Here is a 24,272-nt window from a genome sequence, read left to right as displayed (position 1 = left end):
CCTTGCATGGGTTAGGCACATCCCAAGCCCACCCCTGGCAAGTTTTAGGCATATACTCTGCCGCTGGGCCATACCCCTGGCCTCTCAATGGGAGATTCTAGGCAAGTATCCTGCTCTGAGCCACACTCACAGTAGAAGTTGTGATTATAACAATTTCTTTTGCCCAGAACCCCTGTCCTGTCCCAAGACTTTATCCTACCAGTAATCAGTAAGCGTACCCCTGCAAATGGTCACAGCGCACTAGGCTGTGGTTCTGTGCTGAAGAGAGTCCTCAAATGCACTTTGTAGGTGGCTCCATCTCCCCCAGGTCCTACAGGGCCACATGTATGTCTCTAAGGCACCTACTTTCCTGATTGCTGGAAGCTGACAGTCGCTTTCCTTTGTTTGCTTCTCCAGGTGCTGGGCCTGTCCCAAGGCAGTGTCAGTGACATGCTCTCAAGGCCAAAGCCATGGAGCAAACTGACCCAGAAAGGCAGAGAACCCTTCATCCGGATGCAGCTCTGGCTGAATGGAGAGCTAGGCCAGGGTGTTCTGCCTGTGCAAGGGCAGCAACAAGGGCCAGGTGAGAACAGACAACCACCCTCTGCAAGAGCCTGGCGAGGACAGCCTCCGCCCACGGGCTTTGTTTTCACTTGGTTCTTTGTTAGTTTTTATTGGGGCATGAGGAGTGGTGAGATGGGGGTCTGTTTATATGTTTGAGACTGACCTCAAACTCATTATGTAGCCCAGACTAGCCTCAGACTTACTATAGTGCCAAAGCAGACCTTAAGCCCACGATCCTCCTGCCTTAGCCTCCAAATGATGGAAAGACAGACATGTACCCCCACGCCTGTCTCCATCTTTAGGTTTCAGGAGTAAAGAGGCTGAGCCTGGCTAATTTTATAAGCAGCATAAAATTAGTTACCAATTAAGAAAATGCTGTTTATATATAAATACAGGTAAAAGTCAAGTACCTCGGCTGGGGAACGGAGACGACAATCCAGCCAGAGGAACTTCAGAAATGAGAGTGTCATAGGCGGTGGCTTCTGCTACCTTGGAGTGAGGCTTCTAGCACTTTATAGCTTCAACAACCCTCATCCCAACCCAGTATCTTGGCCCTCTGCTTGAGAATGGGAAGCCTCCCTCCCTCTGGACCCCCGCTGACCCTCCTAGTATCTTTCGTGCGGTTAGGAAGCTCCACGCGCTGTTTCCTGTGTAATGGTGCCTTTTTTCTTTCACAGTCCTCCACTCAGTGACGTCTCTGCAGGACCCCCTCCAGCAGGGCTGTGTGAGCTCAGGTAACTAACCATTCATGTTTATTTGGTAGCTCCTCTGCTCTAGAAATCTGGAATCTGGGAGTAAGTGTCCCATTCCTAACCATATCAAACAGATGCCTCTCCCTCTCTGCCATGCTGTAGTCTGAGGCCATTGTGTAAATAGAATTATATAAGAAATGGCTTTTAAGAATTAGCTTCTTCTAACTAGGCAGAGGGTCCTTGAGATCCATTCACCTGATGTGTAGCATCTTGTCTGAGTAGTATTCCTATGGTGTGGTTATACCAACGTTTGTACTGTATTGAGGCTGTCTCTAGGTTGTGACCATTATACATAGAGTTGACATGGCAGTAAAAAGAGAGAATGCAGTGTCCTGCTTGAAAACTCTGGACTTGCTTTCTGGTGGCAGTCCAAAGAGTCAGCAGCTAAGGAGAAATACTGATAAAATCTGTGCCTTTACTGGATCCCTTCATTGTTTTGTAAGTATGAAGCTCTGTGTTTGAGGCTAGGGTCTATTGGAGGCAAGTTTCCTGGTCAGGGGATTTCAGTCTAGCAAGAGTGACAAGGCCCAGACATCACTGACTCAGAAGTCATGGGAGAAGACATTTCTTCCATCTGGAAGACCTGGAACAAGGAAACTGGGGAGACTGGGGCACCAGACTAGACAAGCCAGGGAAGAGTAGCCCCAGGAAAAGCTAGGATGAAGTTCAGTGGACACTCAGTGAGGGCTTAGGAGGGGCCAAGATTGAAAGTAAAGGATGGGAGCAAGTGAGGAGAGCAGCAGTTGCTGTCCATGAAGCTCGGGCCACTTCTTACTGACCTCAAAGACCTGACAGATTTGTTGTCTGTGCCCTGAGGTCTCCGGCCACAGTGCACAGATGCCCTGACCACAGCCATTGCTCCAAGGCTCTCACCATGCTTTCCTGCACTGAGCCACAGTCAGCCCAGCTTTTGCTCCCAGGAACAGCCAGCAGCATGAGCTGTTCTTTTTCTTTTCTCTATTTTTCTAAACATGTTGATTAGTCTTCGTATCCCATTGATTCATTGAAAACACAAACAAAGCTAAGTGAGGAGTGAGCGCAAAGCCTGTCAGCTTGCCAGAAGGCTTATGAGGGGACACATGTGCATAGAGGGGAACAGCTGGGCAGCTTTAGCAGTAGCTGCTGCTGCTGCAAAATCCCAAACACACTTCCCCCACTACACACACACATAGAGTCAGAGTACAGCAGTGGCCTCAAAGCTCTCCTCTACAGATTTCATGGGTTTCAGGTGTTCTGGTTTGGTTTGGTCCATACTGGAAAATAGAGATTGGACAGAGTCACTGGAGAAATTACCAGCATTCTTTCTCAATAGCTCATACTCAGACTTTAGGAGAGAATATGGCTGAGTTGGTTGTGCTGCACTTCTGTATATGTTTGTGTAGTAAAGTGGCCCGGCCTCCTTCCTACTCCAGGGAGAAGTCAGCTCTCTTTGAATTACTGCCCATCCCAGGCTGGACCAAGCTTGTTATGTTGGAGCGGATGCTTTATGAATGAAATCCTTTTACTCCTAAATAAACACTAAGTGTCCCTCAGTACCACATCCTTTAGAATCCTGATCAAAACCTTTTCCATAGATCTCAAAGGGGTTTGTTTTGTTTTTAACAGGTAGGTAGATGTGTGTGTGTGTGTGTGTGTGTGTGTGTGTGTGTGTGTGTGTGTGGCAGCATGTTTGTCAAAATCAGAGGACAACTTGTAGAAATTTTATTTCTACACTGTGGGTTCCAGGGTTTGAACTCAGGTCATCAAGTTTAGTGGAAAGCATTTATATCAACTGAGCTATCTTATTCTCCCCTCTTCTTCCTCGCCTCCCCCCCACCACCAAAATAGGGTCTCATATAACCCTAGCTAGCCTCAAACTCACTATGTAGCCAAAGGTGACCTTGAATTTCTGCTCTTTCTGCCCCCACCTCTTGAGTGCCTAGATTACAGGTATGCACCACCACTCATTGCTGGGGACTGAACCCAGAGCGTTCAGCATGCTAGGCAAATACTCTATCAACTGAGGCACATTCCCATCCCCCCAAAACTGGAATTATTTTGTAATGGTAGTACTGGTAAATCCTTGTGATAAATGACTCTAGAAAATTCTAGAATCTTAGCTTTATCATTGTTTCCTCCAAAAGAACTCTCTGGTCCAGAGAATCTCATAAAATTCTGGTTACTTCTTTTGCCATGGCTACTATGGAACCCATCCCAGAGGTCCATCAACTGAGACACACATACTCTGCCCCTCACAGATCACTGACAGCTGTACCTGGAGGTACACAGCATGGCCTGGTCAGTTCCTGGACAGTGGCGGGGCTCACTTCTCTCCCCAAGGTAGAGGGACTTTGAAGGACCTGCCTTCTACCCACTTGGTCAGTTGTACCTTTTAGTGAGGTTTCCCTAGTCATTGCAGAGCTCAAGGGCCTAAACAGAGGCCTCTGTGCTCGGATGTCATGGCAGTCAAAGCCCTCCTTGGCAAAGGGCAAAGTGCCAGCTAGGGACCTTCTCCTTGCCAAAGAGCTGTTGGCTCGGTTGGTAGCATGCATGTAGCCATGGGTTCCATCCTTAGCACCTTATAAAGCACTCAGGAGTTAGAGACAGTGTCAGGAGTTCCCATCCCATCTAGTCCTTAGTGACTCATACACTGATCTCTAATGAGGAGAGGCCCACATTCCAACTAGATGGGGCCTTCGTATCCTCCAATAATCCCAGCTTTGAGGCACAAAGGAAATTTAATGTCATTTTCAAATACCAGTGTTGCTACATGGTGACCTTTGTGTGTGGGGAGTGGGGTGCACAGGCCTGAAGTCAACTTGGAGCTGTCAATCTTTTTTTTCAGGCAGGGTCTCTCAGCAGAATCTGGGGCTCACCAACTGGGTTGCTCTAGCTGGCCAGAGACCCCTCAGCTTTTTTACGTGGGTCCTCAGGGTTAAGAGAGCACACACCTAGATAGTGTCTGCTAACCTTGTGTAATAGGCCTTTTCACTTCTTAAAACTAACTTCTGCAGTTGCTTGCTGGTTCATCTAACAGAATCTTAGAGAATTGAGAGGTAGCTCTGAAGGGAAGGAAGAGACCTTCCCTTGGTGACAAAAATTGTAGCATCCTGGAGGGCTTGTGCAAAAACTGCCTGTGTCCTCAGCTTGGGAACTGTTGGTACAGGAGCCTTTCATGACTGTAGTTAACAAGGTGTTCATTCTGCCTGCACCTTTCAAGCTAGCTTCTGGAGGATCTTGTCAAGTGTACAAGTGCAGTGACGGCCCACTTTCCATAGATTAGGCACAAAACACTCAGCTTTTTCCCAGCACACTGGGTGGTCAGGAAGAGTGGCTTCCAAGTCATGTCTGTCCATGAAGATTCATGCAGCTTCATGGCGCCATTGTCCATCAACAGAGTGTCAGCTGTCCCTTAGGGGGGACAGCTGCTGCAGGCTGGCTCTGGCATGGAAGTCCAGCTTACTGCACCCTGCTGAGGCATCCACAACTATGTAGGTGAAGTCTGCAGCTATTCTTCATAGCATGGTAGCCCGTATGCCTTCATGGTGTGAATCCTGACACTCGTTTGAGCTGCTGGGAAGCCCTGTTCGAGGAGCTTCTTGTCTCTAGCCCAACAACAGCATTCTGTTGCATTCTGTCCTTGACTAAGCAGTCAGTTCTTGGCATTTGGCTGGCATGAAAGAGGTGATAGAGAGGGTTGGTGGCAGCCTCAGAAAATACCATGGGACTGAATAGAGTGGGAAGAATTCTTCATGAATGTGCTAGACTCCAGTTACATTTTTCCTTCTCTTTGCTCCAAGAATGTCAGGAGAGCAACTGGTTCTATCCATGCAGAATGATGCTGGCTGCACTCCTGTAATGGAGGTTTATGTATAACCACTTAACACATAGCCTCATATAGCAGATCAAACAGAAAAGAAAAATTCAGGAGCCATGAGATAGCTCAGTCATGTAAAGACCTTTCCATGCAAACACAAGAATCAGAATGCAATCCCCAGAACCCATGTGCAAAAGCCAGTGTGATGCATGCTTGTAAATCCCAGTGCTGGGGAGGCAGACACAGGAGAATCCCTGAGTTCCAGGTCAGTGAGGGATTCTGTCACAAGACAAAACAAAAAAGCAGTGAGGAGCAGTGCCCATGGTTTCCTCTGGTTCTGCACATACATATGCACCCCACACACATGTGCATATGTGTGACATACCCACCACAAAGAAAAGGACCTGAAATTCCATGAATGATCTGAAAAGATTCTACACATGGCCACTGCCTCACGGCCTGAAATGTTAGCCTGTGATACCCATCAACATTGTGGCCCCTTTATAGGTCCATCTTATAGGAATTCTGTATTCTGAGGCCAAAGTGGAAATTTCTGGATTTGGGCTATTGTGTGGCACATGTGGGCAAAGGGTTGCCAGGAGGTCCCTAGCACTGCAACTGGGCCATGAAAGGTGATGGAATCAGACAACCACATGTTTCAGGTAGGGAACAAACCTGAACACATGAGAAGCCACTAGTTCAAAAGCCTTCTTCTTAAACCACAGGGGGAAAGTAGATGATAGAAACATGTTGTCCTCTCTTCCTGTAGAGCACAGCTGCTGTTGCCCCCCCCCCTCCTTAACATTCAAGGAGCCTGTGTCACTGGAGAGCACCACCCACTGAGTTGCTCATAGGTTTCCTTATTTGTATGTGTGTTGTATTAGGGACTGAGCCACACCCCAGCCCTTCACTGGGGGATTCTAGGCAGGTGCTCTACCACTGAGCCACACTCCAAATCTCGAAAGAAATTCAGACTGTTTTCTAAACAGTGGCCTCTCTTGGCCTAGTGGAGAACAAGCAGGATGGTACCCTGAGCTTCCAGACAGTGCCTGACTCATCCTGCCCCTGCCTCTTGGTGCCTATGTGGCCTGGGGCAAAGCAACTCAACCTTCCTGTCCTGCTGCTTCAGCCCTACCTCCTAGACAATGGGGAGGCCTGGATGCTTCTAAAACATAGAAGCAAGTGCTATTTGTATGTTGGCTTTCCAGGTGAGGAGTGTAGCTCAGTGGTAGAGTACTTATCTAGCATACAAGAGTCCCTAGATTCCATCCTGAGCACAAGGCAATAAATGAATGCTTTTCTTCAGTCACCTCTGCAACCTCTTGAGCTTCAAAAGAATAGTTATAGTCAGGGGCCAGCATTCAGTGTTGGGCAAGGGTGAACAGCGACCCAGCCCACCAGGCTCTTTTGCTTCTCAAGCCTAGCACTGCCTGGCCTCACTTAACTGAATCCCATCTGGCCCAGGCACATCCTCGGCCACCTCTCCTCCCTCTTCTGCATGCCTACTTTAGGAAACAGAATTTACAGTGTCCTGGGCCTTCAGTACAAGAGAGAGAAGTAGGTCACGGAAGCATTCAAGGACTTGGGTCTCTAATCTTCCGATTTAGGAATAAAATAAGAAGCTGGATGCAGAAAAATTCTCAGGTAATTTTAGGAAGATAGTAGGAATAAGATGAGGCTCACACATTGTGTCTTCCAAGGGCCACATACTATTCTGATGTCCTTAGTAAGCAGAACTTTCCCTTGTAGGGATTTCTGCTTAAGAAAATTTCAGATTAGCCAGGCAGTGGTGGCACATGCCTTTAATTCCAGCACTTGGGAGGCAGAAGCAGCTGCATCTCCAGGTTTGAGGCCAGCCTGGTCTACAGAGATAGTTTCAAAACAGCCAGGACTGTACAGAGAAACCCTGTCTCAAAAAGAAAAGGAAGGAGAGGAAAGAAAGAAAAAAAGAATTTGCTGGCCACCCAGCAGGTGGCCACATGGCCCTGAGGCCAGTGGCCTTGCTGCCACTGAGGTAGGTGACTATAGGACCCAGCCCTAGAGGTCAGGGGATCCAGTTTCCTGGGACAAAGGAAAAGTTGACCACTGCAGCTTTTTAGATAATCAAGGGAAGGCTTCAAAACATCAGTCAGTCAAATGACTTGCCTTGTAAGCATAAAGATCTAAAATCTGTCCTCAAACCCATGTTAAAGGGGGGGGGGGGGGACAGGCATGTGCATGCAGTCCCAGCATATGGGGTGAGCATACTCGGATTCCCCCATGAGTGAAGAGGGAAATGCCCATTGGCCCTCTCCAGGACAGGTCAGATCAGGAGGCAACCCAGAGGTATCTGTCACTGGCTTCATCTTGGATTGTTTGTTCTTCCCTAAGGAACTAGGATCCTAAATATAGCCCATGTCTGAATTGGCAGATGTGGGGTTCATGCTTTACATAAGGGCCAAAATTAGCCTGTCATTTGGCACCTAAATAAAGCAGGCAGTCTGCCTTCGAACCAACTTCGCAATTAGGAGAGACTGGAATGGTAGCACATTTTATTGGATAAGAAGCTCCCGTGGTGATGGGATAACAGACTTGAAAAGCAGAAGATTGAGCAGCAAAGACCCATGAGGTCCCCTGGATGCCATTTGGTCAGGCCTTCTCATTCTATTTGTTTGTTTGCTTATGTGTCCTAAGCTGGCCTCCAGCTCTCTACTATCTGAGGATGAACTTTACCTCTTGATTCTCCTGCCCCCATCTCCCATGCACTCCTGGAATTACAGGTGTACTCCGCCTCGCCTGATTCACAAAGTGCTGAAGATGGAACCTAGGATTTCATGCATGATGCGCAGGCAGTTCACCTACTAAACTATAGCCCCATCCAATCTTCTCATTCCTGAGTTAAGATCTGTGTTGTCTCACATGACTGAGAACATTTCACAAAATCAGGAAAAAATAAGGTGGCTCAGTGAGTAAAGGTGCTTGCCACCAAGCCTGACAACCTGAATTCAATCCTCATGACCCATATAGTGGAAGGAGAGATCTGAGTCCTACAAGTTGTCCTCTGACCTCCACTGGCATGTGCACAATATGCACATACAAAGTAAATAAGAAGTAATAAAATGTAAAAATAACAATAATCAATTACTCCCTAGAAATAACACTAAGGAAAAACAGCAATAGCCACTCAGGTTTTTGCAAGAAAAGAAAGGGTCCACCCAGAGTGCCTGGAGCTGGGTTAGTGGAGGGACTCCCCAGGGGCTTCAGGAAGATGTTATAATCAATTACCACATCATAACACTGATGTATGATAATTACTGAGTGTTTCTCCTGAGATAGTGCAGCATTTGGCTGGGATGCGGTTCCTTCATGGTCCACTGCCTGATTAATATGCAAATAATAGGCTGATTGCATGATGAATGCAGAAAATGAGCCCACTGATAACAGGCGCACTGAAGCGGGGAAATGATAAATTACTTTTACTGACTGTCCTACATTAAGTACTCTTTCCCAACAATCTCATCACAAATTAAGGAAAGCAGTATGGCAAGATTAGGAGGATGTGTAAAATAATGTACCTTAATAGCTTTTCAAACAAAGATGTCTATAAAGAAAATGTCACCTGGTTCCTCATTGAGCCAAAGTAATTCACCTACCTGAGTGGTCATTAAAAAACAGGAAGTAGCAAGCCACACCCATGTGTGCCACTGGCTTCTTTTGGCCACAGAACAGCCTTGCTAGTTCAGCCCAGACTCATTACCTGCATGCTGGCTAAGTGGCTTTGTTACTGAGTGGGCGACAGGCTGCTTGGGGCAGATGCTTCTCCCTGCACAGGTGGACACAAAGCTCATTGCTCATGGTGTGCCAGGGTGGGAGAGTGTTAGAGCTGCAGTCCCAGAAGGCCTGAGAAGAAAAGAATATTTAAGACTACCTTTTTAAGCCCGGTGTTGGTGACACTAGCGTTTAAGCCTGGCACTCGGGAGGCAGAGGCAGAGGCAGGCGGATCTCTGTGAGTTTGAGGCCAGCCTGGTCTACAGAGCTAGTTTCAGGACTCCAAAGCAATACACAGAAACCCTGTCTCGAGCCCCCCCCCAAAAAAAGACAACCTTTTAAAGATGGATCATGGTGATGCATGCCTATAGTCTAGCATTGGGAGGTTAAAGCCAGAATATCAAAAGTCCAACACCAGTCTGGACTATATAGCCCTTCTCCAAAAAGGACCAGCTTTGGTCTGGGAACTCAAGTTTGCTTTGTAGAACCCACTATTGAGGATGAGTGTGGGTGCCAGGCACAGTGGCACACACTTGTAACCCCAGCATTTGAGACTGATCCCCAGCTTAACCTCCTTGGTTAGTTCCATGCCAGTGAGAGATCCTGTCTCAAAAATCAATCTGGGACTGGGAATACAGTTCAGCAGCAAAGCAGTTGCCTAGCACATAAAAGGTCCTAAGTGTAGTTTCTAGTACCACACAGAGCCTAGGTGAATGATGTCTAAGGGTCCAAGGAATGACACCAGAGATTATTCTATGACTTAACACAAACACACACCACCAACAACAACAAAATAATTTAACTAGAGTGTTTGTTTTTTCCCTGTAGTAATATATATTTAGACTGTTTGTGTGACATGCATTTTCTCTTCACACATAAGGATTCATACACACAACTGGCTCAGTAATAAGGTTATCAGACATAACTTGAAAGCCTTATTTCTAAATAGATATGGTCTGTAGCAAGATGAGCTCAGTGTTCCTAAAACAGGGCCATCTGTGTCATCCAGTGTCAAGTGGTGACTTCCCTTCTCAGCTTGAACTGTAACTCCAGCAGTGATTATGACTGAAGGACCCCATGGCTTTGACTCCTGAGACACTTGACTTTGACTGAGTGGTGAGATTTCTGAGTGCCAGGCAGGGGCTGGATGCTGGGGTGTGCATGTGAAGAAAAAAAGCATCTGTAAACCACAGAAGTTGAGGTCAAGTGGGCAGAGAGATACCACCCAGCATGTTCCACTAACAAAAGCTCTGGGATGAAGATGTGGGATCTAGATGAGCACCTGGCACCCCGAAGTGAGCTCAGACTGGGAGCCATCAGGCACAGCCAAGCCTAGGAGAGGATGAAGGATGGGACACCTGAGATTTAGCCATGCACTATTGCACCCCACTCCTACAGGGATGCTTTTCACCCCTTTCCTTCTTCACACCCAGTAAGCTGCTTGAAAGGAAATGGGGTCTTAGGAGTTGTGTGTTGAACAAGCCTCAAATTCATACCTCTTGCCTTAGCTTCTAAACTGCTAGGATTACTGTATGCACCATCCATCTGGCTCTCTCTCCCTCCATTCCTCCGTCCCTCCGTCCCTCCCTCATTGTTGTTTGGGCCATGGTCTCAAGTACTCAGACTGGATTCAAACACCAGAACTTCTTGCCTCTACTTCCTCCAGTGCTGCGATTATAGGTGTGCACTGCCATGCTGGTTTTCTGTGGTCTGAACTGGAACCTAGTGCCTCGAATGTGCTCTGCCATCTGAGTTGCATCCTCAGCTCCTGTGTTTTTGGTCATAATTGCTGCTGGAGTTACAGTTCAGGCCTAGAAGGGACTTAACAGTCTGACACAGGGTCTCACATATTCCAGACCTTGAACTCTTGATCCTCCTGCCCTCCTGAGTGCTGAGATTACCACACCTGTTTAGTGCTGTGCTGGGAATGGGACCCAGGGGTTGGTGTGTGCTACCAATAGAGCTACACCCCCAGCCTAGCTCTCTCCTTTCTGCTATTTGAAAAGAAAAGGGTCCTGGTAGATTTCTTGAGACTTAAGGTCAGCAGGGTTGGTGTGTTAATGAATAAGCAGGGAGAGGGGGGACCTGCTTGAGACCTGCCCCTGCCATCTGTTTGGCTGCCTTTCCCCAAAGGAAGTAGTCTGCCCAGGACTCCTCTGGGACTGGCTGGTGATGGCAGAAGTTGGGACATTTTCCATGGGTAGAAGGCTGTATGTCATCTCTAACATAGCTGGTTACCTTTTCTTTTTCTTTGGTTGTTGTTTGTTTTTTAGTGAGGAGGTATGCCAAGACATAAGGAAAAGGGTGGGCACAGCAAGCTGGGACATGGATCAGAGTAGCCTGTATTTTGGCCAAAACAAAACTCATGTTGAAAAGAAGACACCTTGCATTTGGGCTGAGCTTCTTGCCTCTGCCCCAAGTGCTGGGATTAAAGAAGACACCTTGGAGATGTGTGACTGTAGGGATTTGGGGGAGGTGCCAGGAGTTCTGTGAGAATCTGCTGCTTAGCACAAAGCCTAGGCACAGAAGTGAGGCCACTAAGCAAAGATGTATGTAGCTGTAAACACAGGGAATAAGGAGAGTGCTTCTCACATTACATACAAAGGCCTAGTCTGTCCTGGAGACTGGGTGCTCTCGGGGTGCACTGAACACCCACAACAGCACTGTCTGCTTGTCTGAACTAGGATGGGAAGCACTCCAGGCAGGTGCTCACCCTCTTCTGACTTTGTTGTCAGTGGCTATAGGCTGGGAAGGTCCTCAGAGCCCTCCAGGGCTGCCAGGGTGCCTGCAACATGTAGGGTTTTCACACTGAGCTCCCTACATCCCACTGCACTGTTGTTGCCCGCAGCTACTAAGGTTCGTGTCCCCCTCTGGTTTAGTCAGACTTTCTCTAGCCAGGCCATACCTTCTCTTCTCCTGTAATCTGCTCCCTGAATTCTCCACCTTATCTTCCTCATCTGTCATGAGAGCCACTTGGAGTTGCCTGGCCTGGCACTGGCTCAAAGTCTAAACTCTGGACATAATGAAAAGCGGTGCATCAGACCAGCCGCCAGTTAAATAATGTTTGGGTTCTTGTCAGAATGTCACAGAGTACCCTGTCATTTTGTTTCAGCAACTTGTCCTTCTGAACGCGCAGTTCGCCGTATGGCATGCCAGCAGTAAAAATGTCACTTGCAATAATTACTTTTTGGAGGAAATGCTTGCTGACTTCCTACCTTCAAGCTGTTTTTTACACAGTGGGGAGATAATCAAAAATGACTTCATCCTGACTGCTCAAATGAACACTAAATGGAATTTGGGTTATTACCGAGATAGAGGAGGGCTGGGCGTGGAAATTGCAGCAGCGGATCGGATAAACTGCAGAGCGATTTGTCTTGGAAAATTGGGGCGGATGTGTGTTTTCTATTGGCTTCTATTGAAAGCTTAAAGCAGCTGTTGTTTAGCCTGCTGTTTGGGGAATATAATATCTTTCATAATCCTTTTATGGCTCCCAAACACCTTGTGTATCTCTGCAGGCCCTGAGTCACTGTCCCTGCCCTCTGTGCTTCATAGCCAAGCTCCTCTTGCAAGATCCAGGTCTACATGCAGTAAAGTGAATCCTCACAGACCACTCCTGAGTGTCACACCTGCCTTCCATTGCTGCCAGATCCCAAAGCCCAATGCATGCAAACCCAAATCTACAGCATGCTAGGCCAGCCCTCACCACTGAGCCACGCCCCCAACACACACTGGACTTTTAAAATATGCAGATTACCCCCTATTAATTATCATAGGCCTAGGGCTGCTTACACTGTTGGGAGGGGTGTTGCTGTTGTTGAGGAGGCCTATCTAATTTCTTTCCAGTGCCTAGCAGAGTACATGACACAAAGTAGGTGATTTAAAATGTGGAAGGAAGGGCCATCAAGATGACTCAGCAGATAAAGACACCTACTACCAAGACCGAGAAACTGAGTTTGATCTGCAGGACCCACATGATAGGAGAAATCCAACTCTAAAGTTGTTCCCAGACCTCTACACATGTGCCATAGTATATGCACCCAAACAGATAGATGTGATAATTTTAAAATAAATAAAACTTTAAAAACCAAAAAAAATTTGACATGGATGGATAAGAGTCAGCATGGTGTCATATAGCTTTAGTGTCAGTCCTCTGGAGACAGAGGTAAAAGGATTATCTTATGAATTTGAGGCCAGCCAGGCATACATAGCAAGACATTGTTGCCCCCCCAAAAATGGATAGATGGATGAATGACAAAGATGATGGGGAATGGGTGAGTGAGGGGATGGATGGGTGGGTGGTGGGTGGGTAGGTGGAGGTTGTCAGATCGACAGACGACATTATAGGTAGAAATACAGTTTTTCCATTCTGTTCTGGCTCCCATCCTTGTTCCATCCAAGGATATCTGACCAGATGGAGCCAGCCGGTTCTCCAGCCTGGAGTGTGGGCATGTGTCCAACTAGGGTTATTAGGAGATTGGAGCAAGACAACAGCCAAAGTTCCCAGCACACAGCTTCATGCATATGAGGTTTTAAAAAAAGTGTGCCCTGAGCCCCTTCCCTGACCCTTGCCATGACTGTCTTCTAGTGACTCATCACCATGTTTGAGAACCCTGCTGCTGACACCCGTGTGTTGTAGAATCACTGCCCACAAAGATGGGCCTTGAGCAGACACTTAGCACAGGGTGAACACTGAGCAACTATGCAGATGGCTCTGTAGGATGAGACATCTGAATGTGTCCAGGTCACCTGTGCTATGTATTGGAAGGCGGTCATGAGAATAGAGTGCATAAATTCCTTTCCATAAGTGTCACCTGGCACCTGTACCCAGTAAGCCAGGTCAGTGTCACTTCCATGGTGACTGGTATGACAAATGATTACAAAGTAGCGTTTCATATGGTGTTCCCATCCATGCACATGATACTTGTGGAGGCCAGAGGTCAGTGACAAGACTTACTCTGTCTCTCTCCACCCTATTTTTTAAGACAGGTTTTCTCACTGAATCTGGAGCTTACAAATTCAGCTAGGCTGACTGGCCTGGGAGTCCTAGGGTTCCGCTGTGCCTGGTATTACAAGTACCTACCACTGCACTTAGCCTTTTGATATTTGTTTGTTTGTGTGAGGTTTGGAGGGTTGGTTTCCTAATTTGTTTTATATTGTTTTCATGTGGCTGATATGTATTGGTGCATATGTGTCACATTGTGTATGTGGAGGTCAAAGAATAATCCTCAGATACGAGTTTTCTCCTCCTGGGTCCCCGGGAACAAACACATCATCACACCTAATAGCAAGTGCTTTCACCTGCTAAAAAAAGCCATCTCCCTGGTCCTAAACATGCCTTTTCAGGGAATGATGTGAGGTCTTCTTCATACTCTCATGACAGACACTGTACCAACTGAGCCATCTCCTGCTCTGACTTTCATTCTGAGGTGTTTTAAAATTTTATATATATATATATATATATATATATATATATATATATATATATATATTCTGAAGGCCTGAAATTCAAGATCCCCCTGTGTCAGCCTCCCTAGTACTGGGATTGCAGGTGACCACTACCACACTTAAGCTCAGGGGAGGCAACTTCGCTCCACAGCACCCATGCAATAGCATGCCCCCTCTGGATGCAAGGGACTCCAGACTTTACCCCAAAACCTCCTATCACATATCTTTGAACCATCCAGGCTTTCTCCTAAGTTGCTCTTGAACCTGCATCTCCATCCCAACTTCCAGCTTCCTGCCCCCAGCTCTCACAAGGATGGACACAGCAACACTATGTAGTCAAAGAAGTCTGAATAAAGCAGGTGTGGTGGGGCATACCTGTAATTCCCAGAGAGCTAGTGTGTTCAAGGCCAGCTTAAGCTACATGAGACTTTTTTTTTAAAACAGCAGCAACAAATTAAAACACGGATGTTCAGCTTTCTTTAACCTAAGACTACAGCATATAAGTATCTCTGTGAATAAGCCCCTCCCTCCAAGTACACTCAAATACTAGTCAGCCTCAACAACTTGCAACAGTGTGTCGTTTTCTTCAGTAGGGGCTTTCCCTTTTTTCCAATAGTGGGGAGTGCAAAGGGACACCATGCATGCTAAGTGTACACCTGTTAGGTTTTGCAGGCCTTCCATAGCCAGCATGCATGCAGGAGGATGTTGAATACAACACAATTGCAAGAAGGACTAGCAGGCAGCTGAAACTGTTTGGTATGCTCTGCCTCCCAGACAGCTGACAGCCTGTACTGTCTATTAGGTGCAGGCAGCCATGATTTCGACCTTGCTGTGGGTTAAAGGACACAAACCTAGGAGAAATCTGTTTATCATGCTTGGGACAAATGCTATTCTTGACAGTAGTCAGTGAATAAGATGGATGATCTGCCAAATGGGTCCCCTCGCATGGGTGAATCAGGGTGAATTTACAGTGCAATTCCTTTGCTGCTTCCAACACACAGACAACATTTGCTAGGTTTTAGACCCTGTTGTCTGGTGACCCAAGGGTGAGTGGAGAGAAGAAATCTGATTTACAGGATTCATACTGCCTTAAAGATGGATTCAGGCCATTTCTGCCCCCCACTCATCTCTTTTACATGTCTCACAAAGCAGTTCAGTTGTGTTCTTAACCTGATTTTTTTCCATGCTGAGCACACAACTTTATGAGATAGTGGGACTTTGTACCAATTGAGGGCATTACACAGGCTTATTGGATTCAATTGTGGTTCTGTTTCAGGCTTCATTTGTTCTTCCTAGGCGCTCATATAAAATATTTGGTTTTTAATGTATATCCCACTTCCTGGATAGTCCAAATATGGGGAGGTAAAAAGCATTTGCTACATAAAGATGAAGATCTGAGTTCAAACCTTCAATGCCCACGTAAAAAGCCAGGTGTTACATGCCTACTGTAGCCCCATGCTCAGGGGGGTGGATACAGGAGGATCACTGGCCTCCAGCCTAGTGAAAAACCCCGTCTCAAGGGAATAAGATAAAGGGTAATAGAGCATGACATCTGACATCCTCCTCTGGCCTCTGTACATACACATACATGTATCTCTCTCCTCTCTCTCTCTCTCTCTCTCTCTCTCTCTCACACACACACACACACACAACATAAGCTGAAAAAAATCTTCCCTGTTGTGTTTTAGTCAGATAACAGTGAGTTTGTTTGTTTGTTTGTTCTTTATTACATTTTAGTCAGATAACAGTATTTTCTTTTTTGTTTCTATATTGGTGGGATTTTTGTTTGCATAGCTGTAAATGTAATTCAAAGCACTGACATGCTCAGAAGCAGGTGCTTTGCCATTATACCACATCCCAAGCTCAGGTAACAGTACTTTGGGCTACCTGCAGCTGTGCTGATAATGTTACTCAGGGACTTGTTACAGCTTGAAGGAGCAGCAACAAGAGGACACAGAGGCCCTGCCTTTGGACTCTTGCCAACGTCACCAGTCAGTCATCTATTAGCCACTGGGGGATAACTATAAATTAGAGCTTTATGTTGAATACAGACCTTCTTAGAAAAAAGTACATTTCAATGTAATTATCATCACTCAGGCACTGATGTGACAACATTTTGCCTGACTACATGGCCCTAAGATATGTCAACCTCAGTGGAAATTAGGAGAGAAGGTGTAGCAAACACAGAATAAGGCCAAAGACAGATTGAGTCTTGTGGATTGGAGTCATTCACACTTCCATTCTCGATGCGCTCTGTGTCACTGGAAATTAGGATATGACCGTCTTTATTCTGGATAACCCTAAACCAGGCTCAAGGCAGTGTGCCAGGTTTTACAGGTGATGCTACTAAAGGGGGGGGGGCAGGGGTGATCACTGTATTAGTTTTCTTTTGCTGTGACAAGATGCCTGACAGAAGCAACTTTAAGGGGAGAAAGCTTCTTCTGGCTCATGGATTGAGAGGACACTACCTATCATGGCGGGAAGTTAGGGCAGCAGGAGCTTGAGTGGCTGGTCACATGGTCAGGAGGCACAGACAGATGCTGGTGCTCAGCTCACTTTCTCCTTTCTGTTCAGTCCAAGACCACAGCCCATGGAATGGAATTGTCCATATGCAGAGTAGACCTTCCCACAGCAATTCTCAGCCTAGAGTGGTAACCCCATCACAGGCATGTCCAAGGCTGGTCCCTTCAGTGATTCTGTATCCTCTCACAATGATCATATTAGCCATCACACTCAGCCAGAAGGCAGGCACTTCCCACTGGGCACAGTCAGTGACCCCCAAACAAGGCAGACTGTTCTAATGTGCGATGCCTGATGGTCTCCACACCAATCCCTTTCTGGTGTCAATTCACTGTATGGCCTGTATGCGCAAAGAACATAGTTTTCTAAAATAAGGAGGAATGCCCCCAAGCACCTGGGGTGGTGCAGAGCAGGCGTGCCACCCTTCTTTGGTACCTGTCTTCTTCCACTAGCTTCAGCACCTCTGGTAGTCTCACAAAAAAGCAATGTGAATCAAAACTCCTTGGACCTCCTTAGAGACCAACAGCTGAGGCACTGACCATATAACCATCTAGCCTCTTAAGCAACCCTCACCTAAAATGATCTGTCCATACTTGTCTATGCATTTAGAAACTAGAGGACACCTTTGGTTCTCAGTCCATAGGCACCATCCACCTTGTTTTTTGAGACAATCTCTTATTAACCCAGAGTTCACTGAGTTCAAAAAGATGACTGACCCATGGTGCTAAGGGTCAGCCTGTCTCTGCCCTCAAAGTGCTGGGATTACAACTATGCACTACCATGCCTGGCTTTTTAGCATGGGTTCTAAGGATAGAGCTTAGATCCCCACGCTTGCAAGGCAAGCTTTTCCCCTACTGAGCTATCTCTCCTCCTCCTGTCCATATTTTTTGTTCTGAGAAATATAGAAGAAATAATCACATATATTAGACTCTACCCTCAGTCCCTCTGAATTACCAGAACCATGGGGTTTGATTAGAACAAATCATAGCAGTCATAATGACATATTTTTTTAGCAAAAAAAAAATGCCCTGATATTAAGCCTTCAGAAACCTTTTATTTGAACCTTTAGTTGATTTTTTTTGTCTTTGTTGGTGTTATTTTTATTCCTTTAATGCAGAAAATTAAAGGTTACACTTAATGAAAAAACTATGAAATAACAGACAGTCCTGAGGACTACCACACGTTACCCTTCTAGAATAGGGGATTTAATTAACACTTCCTAAGGAAGCAAAGTCGGTGTACGTGGTGAAAGATGACTGTTTTCAGCAGCCATTCTTGCTGTGTTTAATTCTAGAAAGCACTCCAAAGACCTCTGCCAGCTGCAGCCCTGCCCCTGAGTCCCCAATGAGTTCCAGCGAATCCGTGAAGAGTCTCACCGAGCTGGTCCAGCAACCCTGTCCTGCCATTGAGACCAGTAAAGAAGGCAAACCACCAGAACCCAGCGACCCACCCGCTTCAGACTCCCAACCCACAACACCGCTGCCTCTCTCTGGACACTCAGCCCTCAGCATCCAAGAATTAGTAGCCATGTCTCCTGAGCTGGACACCTATGGCATAACCAAGAGGGTCAAAGAGGTGCTGACAGACAACAACCTCGGTAGGTCACCATTGCCAGGTTACCAGTCATCCAGTCTTTTCCTGTTTGAACCTTTGAATGAGTAAGGAAAGGGGCTGCAGGCTGAGCCAACCAAAGGCTCTAAAATCGCCACTCATTGGACTTTTTTACTTTGCCACATACAGTTGGTATACACAGAGTTCACAAAAGAAACAGACATCTCAATATTTAAAGTTTGACTTTGTGCTGGGCTACAATGATAACTGTCGAACTACATGTTAGACACATGTTAATGGTAACAGTGTACTTTAAAGAGCCTGGTCCTGGGGGTATGGCTCAGAAGCAGAGGATATGCCTAAAATTGTCCAATAATGAACCTGGGAGATGTGGCTCAGTGGTAGAGCACCTACCTAGAACACTTGAAACCCTGAGTTCCATCAAAACAAAACAACAACAAAAAACCATGAAATATCTTACAGTGTGAATACTAGCCCACTCACTGGAGTTCAAGAACCATAGGAGTCAATATCAGCCCTCTCCCAACATACCTTAGGAGATAACCTATAAACCAGGGCAGTTCAGTTAGCCCACAGAGGCCTCCTGTGTTAGGACATGCCCTGTAGAGCCTAAACCCATAGTGGATACTGCAGTGGGTCAGCTCAATCCTGCACTATCAGGTGACTACATGGACATCAAAAACAAGGTCCGCTCCTGATCTCCCTAACTGTGCCCGCTGTGGGGCAAGCCATGTGTGCCCTATAAGCCAGCCCCTCAGTGACACTGGCTTGGTCCTGCCTATCACAGGCTAGTGACTCTCAGTAGCTCTGAGGCCCCTACCTGGCAGCTTGAAGCCATCTAATACTGCTGCTGTTATTTCTGCCGCTTTGCAGTACTGAGTTGGTCTCCCTTTCATGGTGTCAACCACAAGCCATATGCCTTATACATGCTATAGCTAACCTGGACTCTGAAGTGATTTTATGAGGCTCTCTGCTGGATAGGAGCTGCTGTGGCCCCAAGAATATTGGGGCATCTTGCTATTGTTAAATCATCATGCTTCCTCAGAGTTGTATTGATCAGTCAGGCCTTCCTGGGCAGGCATGGCAAGAAAACCTGCAGCTTCTCTGCAGGTCGTGTGTCCTCATGAGTCCCAATTGAGAATGTCAATGAAAGGAGCACACAGAGACAACCCCACAGAATGGCGGGAACTGTACGCCACTTCAGGCAGACCTGCGTGTCTTACCTTTCCCGTGATAGAACAAGACAGGAGGGACAAGTGCAGGTGAGGCTGAAGAGACAGCTCAGCTGTAAAGTGCTTGCCATGCAGCACGGAGTTCAGTCCCCAAAACCCATGTAAAAAATGCCAAGCATTGAACCAGGCAGTGTTAGCATACCACCTTTAATCCTAATACTGGGGAGACAGAGGCAGACAGATCTCTCTGTGAGTTTGAGGCCAGCCTGATCTAGAGTCAGTTCTATGTGGTTACATAGAGAAACCTTGTCTCGAAAAACACAAACAAAAGATTGCCAAGCACAGTGGCATGTTTATAATCCTTATGTGGGGGAGGACAACGGGATCCTTGAGGTTCACTAACCAGCCAGCCAACCTAGCTGAAGTGCAGGCCAGTGAAAGAACTATCATAAAAATACAGGGTGAGAGCCAGAAAAATGTCTCATGGGTGAAGGTACTTGCTGCCAAACCTAAAGACCGAAGTTCAATTCCTGAAGCCCACAGAGTAGACATAGACAACCTACTCTTACAAGTTATCCTCTGGCGCATATACACATACACCTAAATAAATAAATATAAAAGAAAAAACGTTAAATGAAGGTGGACTATGCCTAAGGAATGACAGCCAAAATTGTCCTCTGGTTGCCACATGTGCAAACACAGGCACACACGCACATGCACATTCACATTCACACAACACAAGTTGCTACTGAGTTTCAGTGAAGTCTGCCAGTGACTTACAGTCTGGAGTTAGGCCCAACCATCATGTGCTACATCCCATTTGTGCAATGTATTGTCCAAAACAGAATATAGTAAAAAGGAACATCCACTGAGAACAATTGTAACCACTCATTCATAAAAAGATGAAAATTTAGCTGCTGATTTGAGAACAGCCCAAAGCCCATATGTTCATCGGTTATTGAAATGTGGAAGGATTCCTACACTTGAGTCATCCCCTTCTTCACAGACTTGTCACGAGTCCAAGGAAGCAAGCCGATTACTCCTGCTACCCACCCCCAGTAGAAAGCATCCTTCCGTGTAAACATTGAGCATAGCAAAAGAAAAACCTCCTTTCAAACCACCAAGTCGTAAGATCGCAGTTTGGAAATGCCAAACACTGGAGCCTCCTCCTTGGCATCACTAAGCAGCTTCAGTTCCTACTGGAAAGTTAGTTCCATATATTACATGCAGCTAGAGCAGTACCCTACTGGCCTACAGAACTTTCCAGTGCTTCATAGGACCAGTTATTAACCTGAAAAACTTCCAAAAAAGCCTGGAGCCCATCACCTGGCTTAGCAATCAGGATCCCTTCGGTGGCTCTAACTGGTCTTAAGACTTGTGGGAATGTTATCTGCCTTCCCACAAGACCCTGACTGTAGTTGTGGGGACAGAGTGGCCCGTGTCTAGCTGCATCAGGCAGCAGAGATGACCCCTGGCCAAGATCCAGATACACTCCTAACTTAACCTTGGATCCTAGCATGTTCAAACACTGTAACACTGAACCACACTCCTAGCCCCTCATGGTTGGTGGGAGGGGGGGTTCCTAGGCAAATGCTCTACCACTGAGCCATACCCTTAATCTAGTAAATTTAAGTTAAAATGGGGGGTAGCCTCCCTAAACTAAATTTGGCTACACAGTCAATCATGTTTATAGTACATAGTGCCACATCATTTTCTCTGGATGGTCCCTACAGTGGTTTCAGTTCATAGCTGAAGACATAAGCCATCCTCTAGCTGCAATTGGCTTATTCTGCCTTGTGTCCTATGTCCCAGATATTGTGTTGGACCACATGGTGGCCTTTTTCTGATCCCATCTCCACTTCCACCCAATAGCTTCTGTTCATTTAAGCTTTTCCTATTGGTCCACATGGGTCACAATAGATTCTGATATACAGCTTTAAGAATAGCAGCCCTCTCCTCACCACACAGGGGAAAGGCTTTCATGAGGAAGCAACCCTTTTTTGTATTATATGTGTGTGCATATGGCATGTACATGGAGATCAAAAGTCAATGTGGATTGTCTTCCTCAAACGCTCTCCACCTTAGTTTTTGGGAAAAGATTTTTCAGTGACCCTGGAGCATACTGTTAGGGCTACACTGGCTGACCATTGAGTTGCAGCGGTTTTCCTGCCTTCCCCATCCCCAGTTCAGAGATTATAGAATACAGCACTGTGCCCAGCTTTTTATATGAGTGCTAGGTATCTAACTCAGGTCTTCATGCTTGTGTGTGGTAAGCCATCTCTTCTAGTTTTCAAGCCCTTCTTTTAAGCCTGAGACTCAGTGCAGTCTTGGAAGCTCTTGCACCCTCCATAGCCACCTGCCCTGTGATCAACCTAATGTAGGCTGCTTATACTGCCTGGGAGAAGACAGGGCTCCAGGGAAGGTTTGGTACTCTGAGCCACACTAAGCAAAGGCAGCTTAGCCTGCAAAAGCAGTACAGCCATGAGCCTTTCAAACCCAAAGCTTCCAGACCCCTTCTCCCTCCTGCTGTGACCCAGGGGTCAAGTGCTAATTATAAAAGGACACCCAATTGGCCTCTGATTAGAAGTTGCCTGTGAGAGTTGGGCAGTTGCCACTCCCCCTTCTGGGTTTGTGCAAGTATATTCTAGTTCCCTTGCCAATGAAGTTGTTAGAAGACAAGTGAAAGCAATGTTTCGGTACCGAAGTTGGAGGTTGGAGGTGGAGCACCTCCCTAGAATCCCCCAGTCAGAGACAGGGGGACATAGCTTAGCAATAGACTCACCTAACATGCACAAAGCCCTAAGTTCCATCTCCAGTCAGTAAAAACTAAAGAGAAATACTTTTACAAAGTATTGCTGTAGGCCAGGCCTTGGCAGGCCAGACTGTGGGCCACTGGACCATGTGTCTTAGTTCAGGTCCTTGGCACCTGCTTGCCCCTGTCTATCAGTGACCATCTCTCACATTTATTCTCCAGGTCAGCGCTTATTTGGAGAGACCATCCTGGGGCTCACCCAGGGCTCTGTCTCCGACCTCCTTGCCCGCCCAAAGCCCTGGCATAAGCTCAGTTTGAAAGGACGAGAGCCCTTTGTCCGCATGCAGCTGTGGCTGAATGACCCCAACAATGTGGAGAAGCTGATGGACATGAAGCGGATGGAGAAGAAAGGTAAGAACAAAGGAGACATGTCCCTCTGTGGGGCCAAGAGTCTATAAATAAAGATCATAGTCTGTGGTAATGGATCATTTGCTGGCTGCCTTTTAGCTCATTTATTACATGTTACATCATCTACTGAGTGTGTACCTCATGCTAAAGGCCTGTGAAGATACTGAAGAGCTCATTAAGTGATGGGCTGGGATTGTAGCTAGTTTATAGAGTGCTTGCTTGGCAGGTATAAGACCTGGGTTCAACCGCCAGTTTTGGGGGAAATACAGGAAAGAAAGAAATGCCTTTTGAACCAGACATGACAGTACATACCTGTAAAGAGGCTGGGGCTATAGCCTGGGTGGTAGAGTACTCTCCTAGCATGAATAAAGAAAGCCCTGGGTTCTATCCCTGACCCTGGGAAGCTGGGAGGAGAGATGTGGTTGTTGGTACCATTGTGCTGGAGGTCTGCCACACTGGGACCTCATGATGCCTCTGCTTATCAGCAATGTGCTTTCTACCCATCAAGGGCCACTTCAACTGGTTATGGACCATCCTAAGGTGTGACCCAGGCCATAGCTCCAGGGCAGCTCCAGGCAACACCACATACTTGAAAAGCCTAGTGACTTCACAGTTTTTTAACTTACTATGTTAACTTTCAAGCAAAAAATAAGTAAATAAATAATAATGCAAAGAATAATATAAAGAACCAGTAGACCAGCCGGGAATAGGGCATGAGTCTTTAAAGCCATCACTTGGGCTGCTGAGACAGGAGGATTGGCTATAGCTCAGTTCTTAGCATGCACACAGCCCTGGGTTCCATCTCTAGCACCACTTAAACCAAGGAAGTAGTATATGTCTTTAATCTCAGCATTCAGGGAGTGGAGACAGGAGGATCAGAGGTTCAAGGTCATCTTTGCTACACAGTGAGTCTGAGGAAATCTTAGAAGGGAAGAAGATAGTTCAAGGCTTGCCTGGGCTATAGAGTAAGTAGATCAGACTGAGCAACTTAGTGCGACCCTAGCTCAAGAAGAAGAAAACAAGCAAAAGAAGCTAGTAAACACTGCTACTGAATTTCAACAGTTTCCAGTACTTACCCAGATAATAGTAAAGTGTCCTACTTCCTGTTGCAGCCTAGACCAGCCACCTGCAACCCTGCCCCTTCAGATGTCCACAGAGAGGCTTGTTCTTCTCTATCCCAAATTAGATGCTCCAGGCTTTCCATGCCTCCATCTTCCTTCCCCATGGGCTCTGGTGCCACCTTGTGTCACAAAAGTGTTACTGTCTCCATGGAACTCATACCCAGGGCATCCCAGGTCCCTAGAATGGCTGTTAAGCCATTTACTAGGGCTACTAGATAGGGAAGCCTTCACCAGCCTTCTCAGGCAACTGGACACCTGACCTGTCAGTAACATAGCAGGTGCCACTGCTTGGTCCTCCTCTGCTTGGTGCCTGTGACAACTGTCACATCCTGAGCATCTGGATCAGTGGTTCTCAACCTTCCTAATGCTGCAACTCTTTAATATAGCTCCTCATGTTGTAGTTACCCTGATCATAAAATTATTTTTGTTGCTACTTCATAACTG

The 24,272-nt window shown here is 46.6% G+C and overlaps 1 protein-coding gene across 7 annotated transcripts in view; it reads left to right on the top strand.

Moving 5' to 3' along the window:
* Window positions 1-24,272, top strand: part of Cux1 (cut like homeobox 1) — a 307,194-nt gene that overhangs the window by 271,985 nt on the left and 10,937 nt on the right. For all 7 annotated transcript variants that reach the window (XM_051204950.1, XM_051204954.1, XM_051204953.1 and 4 more), the window contains 4 exons: window positions 397-562; window positions 1,221-1,277; window positions 18,098-18,400; window positions 22,522-22,710. In XM_051204950.1, coding sequence (XP_051060907.1) covers window positions 397-562; window positions 1,221-1,277; window positions 18,098-18,400; window positions 22,522-22,710 — 715 coding nt within the window. The remainder of the gene's footprint in view (window positions 1-396; window positions 563-1,220; window positions 1,278-18,097; window positions 18,401-22,521; window positions 22,711-24,272) is intronic.

Source organism: Phodopus roborovskii, unplaced genomic scaffold (assembly GCF_943737965.1).
Source record: "Phodopus roborovskii unplaced genomic scaffold, PHOROB, whole genome shotgun sequence".
Classification (NCBI taxonomy): Eukaryota; Metazoa; Chordata; class Mammalia; order Rodentia; family Cricetidae; genus Phodopus; species Phodopus roborovskii.
Note: the sequence above shows the minus strand (reverse complement) of the source record. Positions and strands in the feature narration are given on the sequence as shown.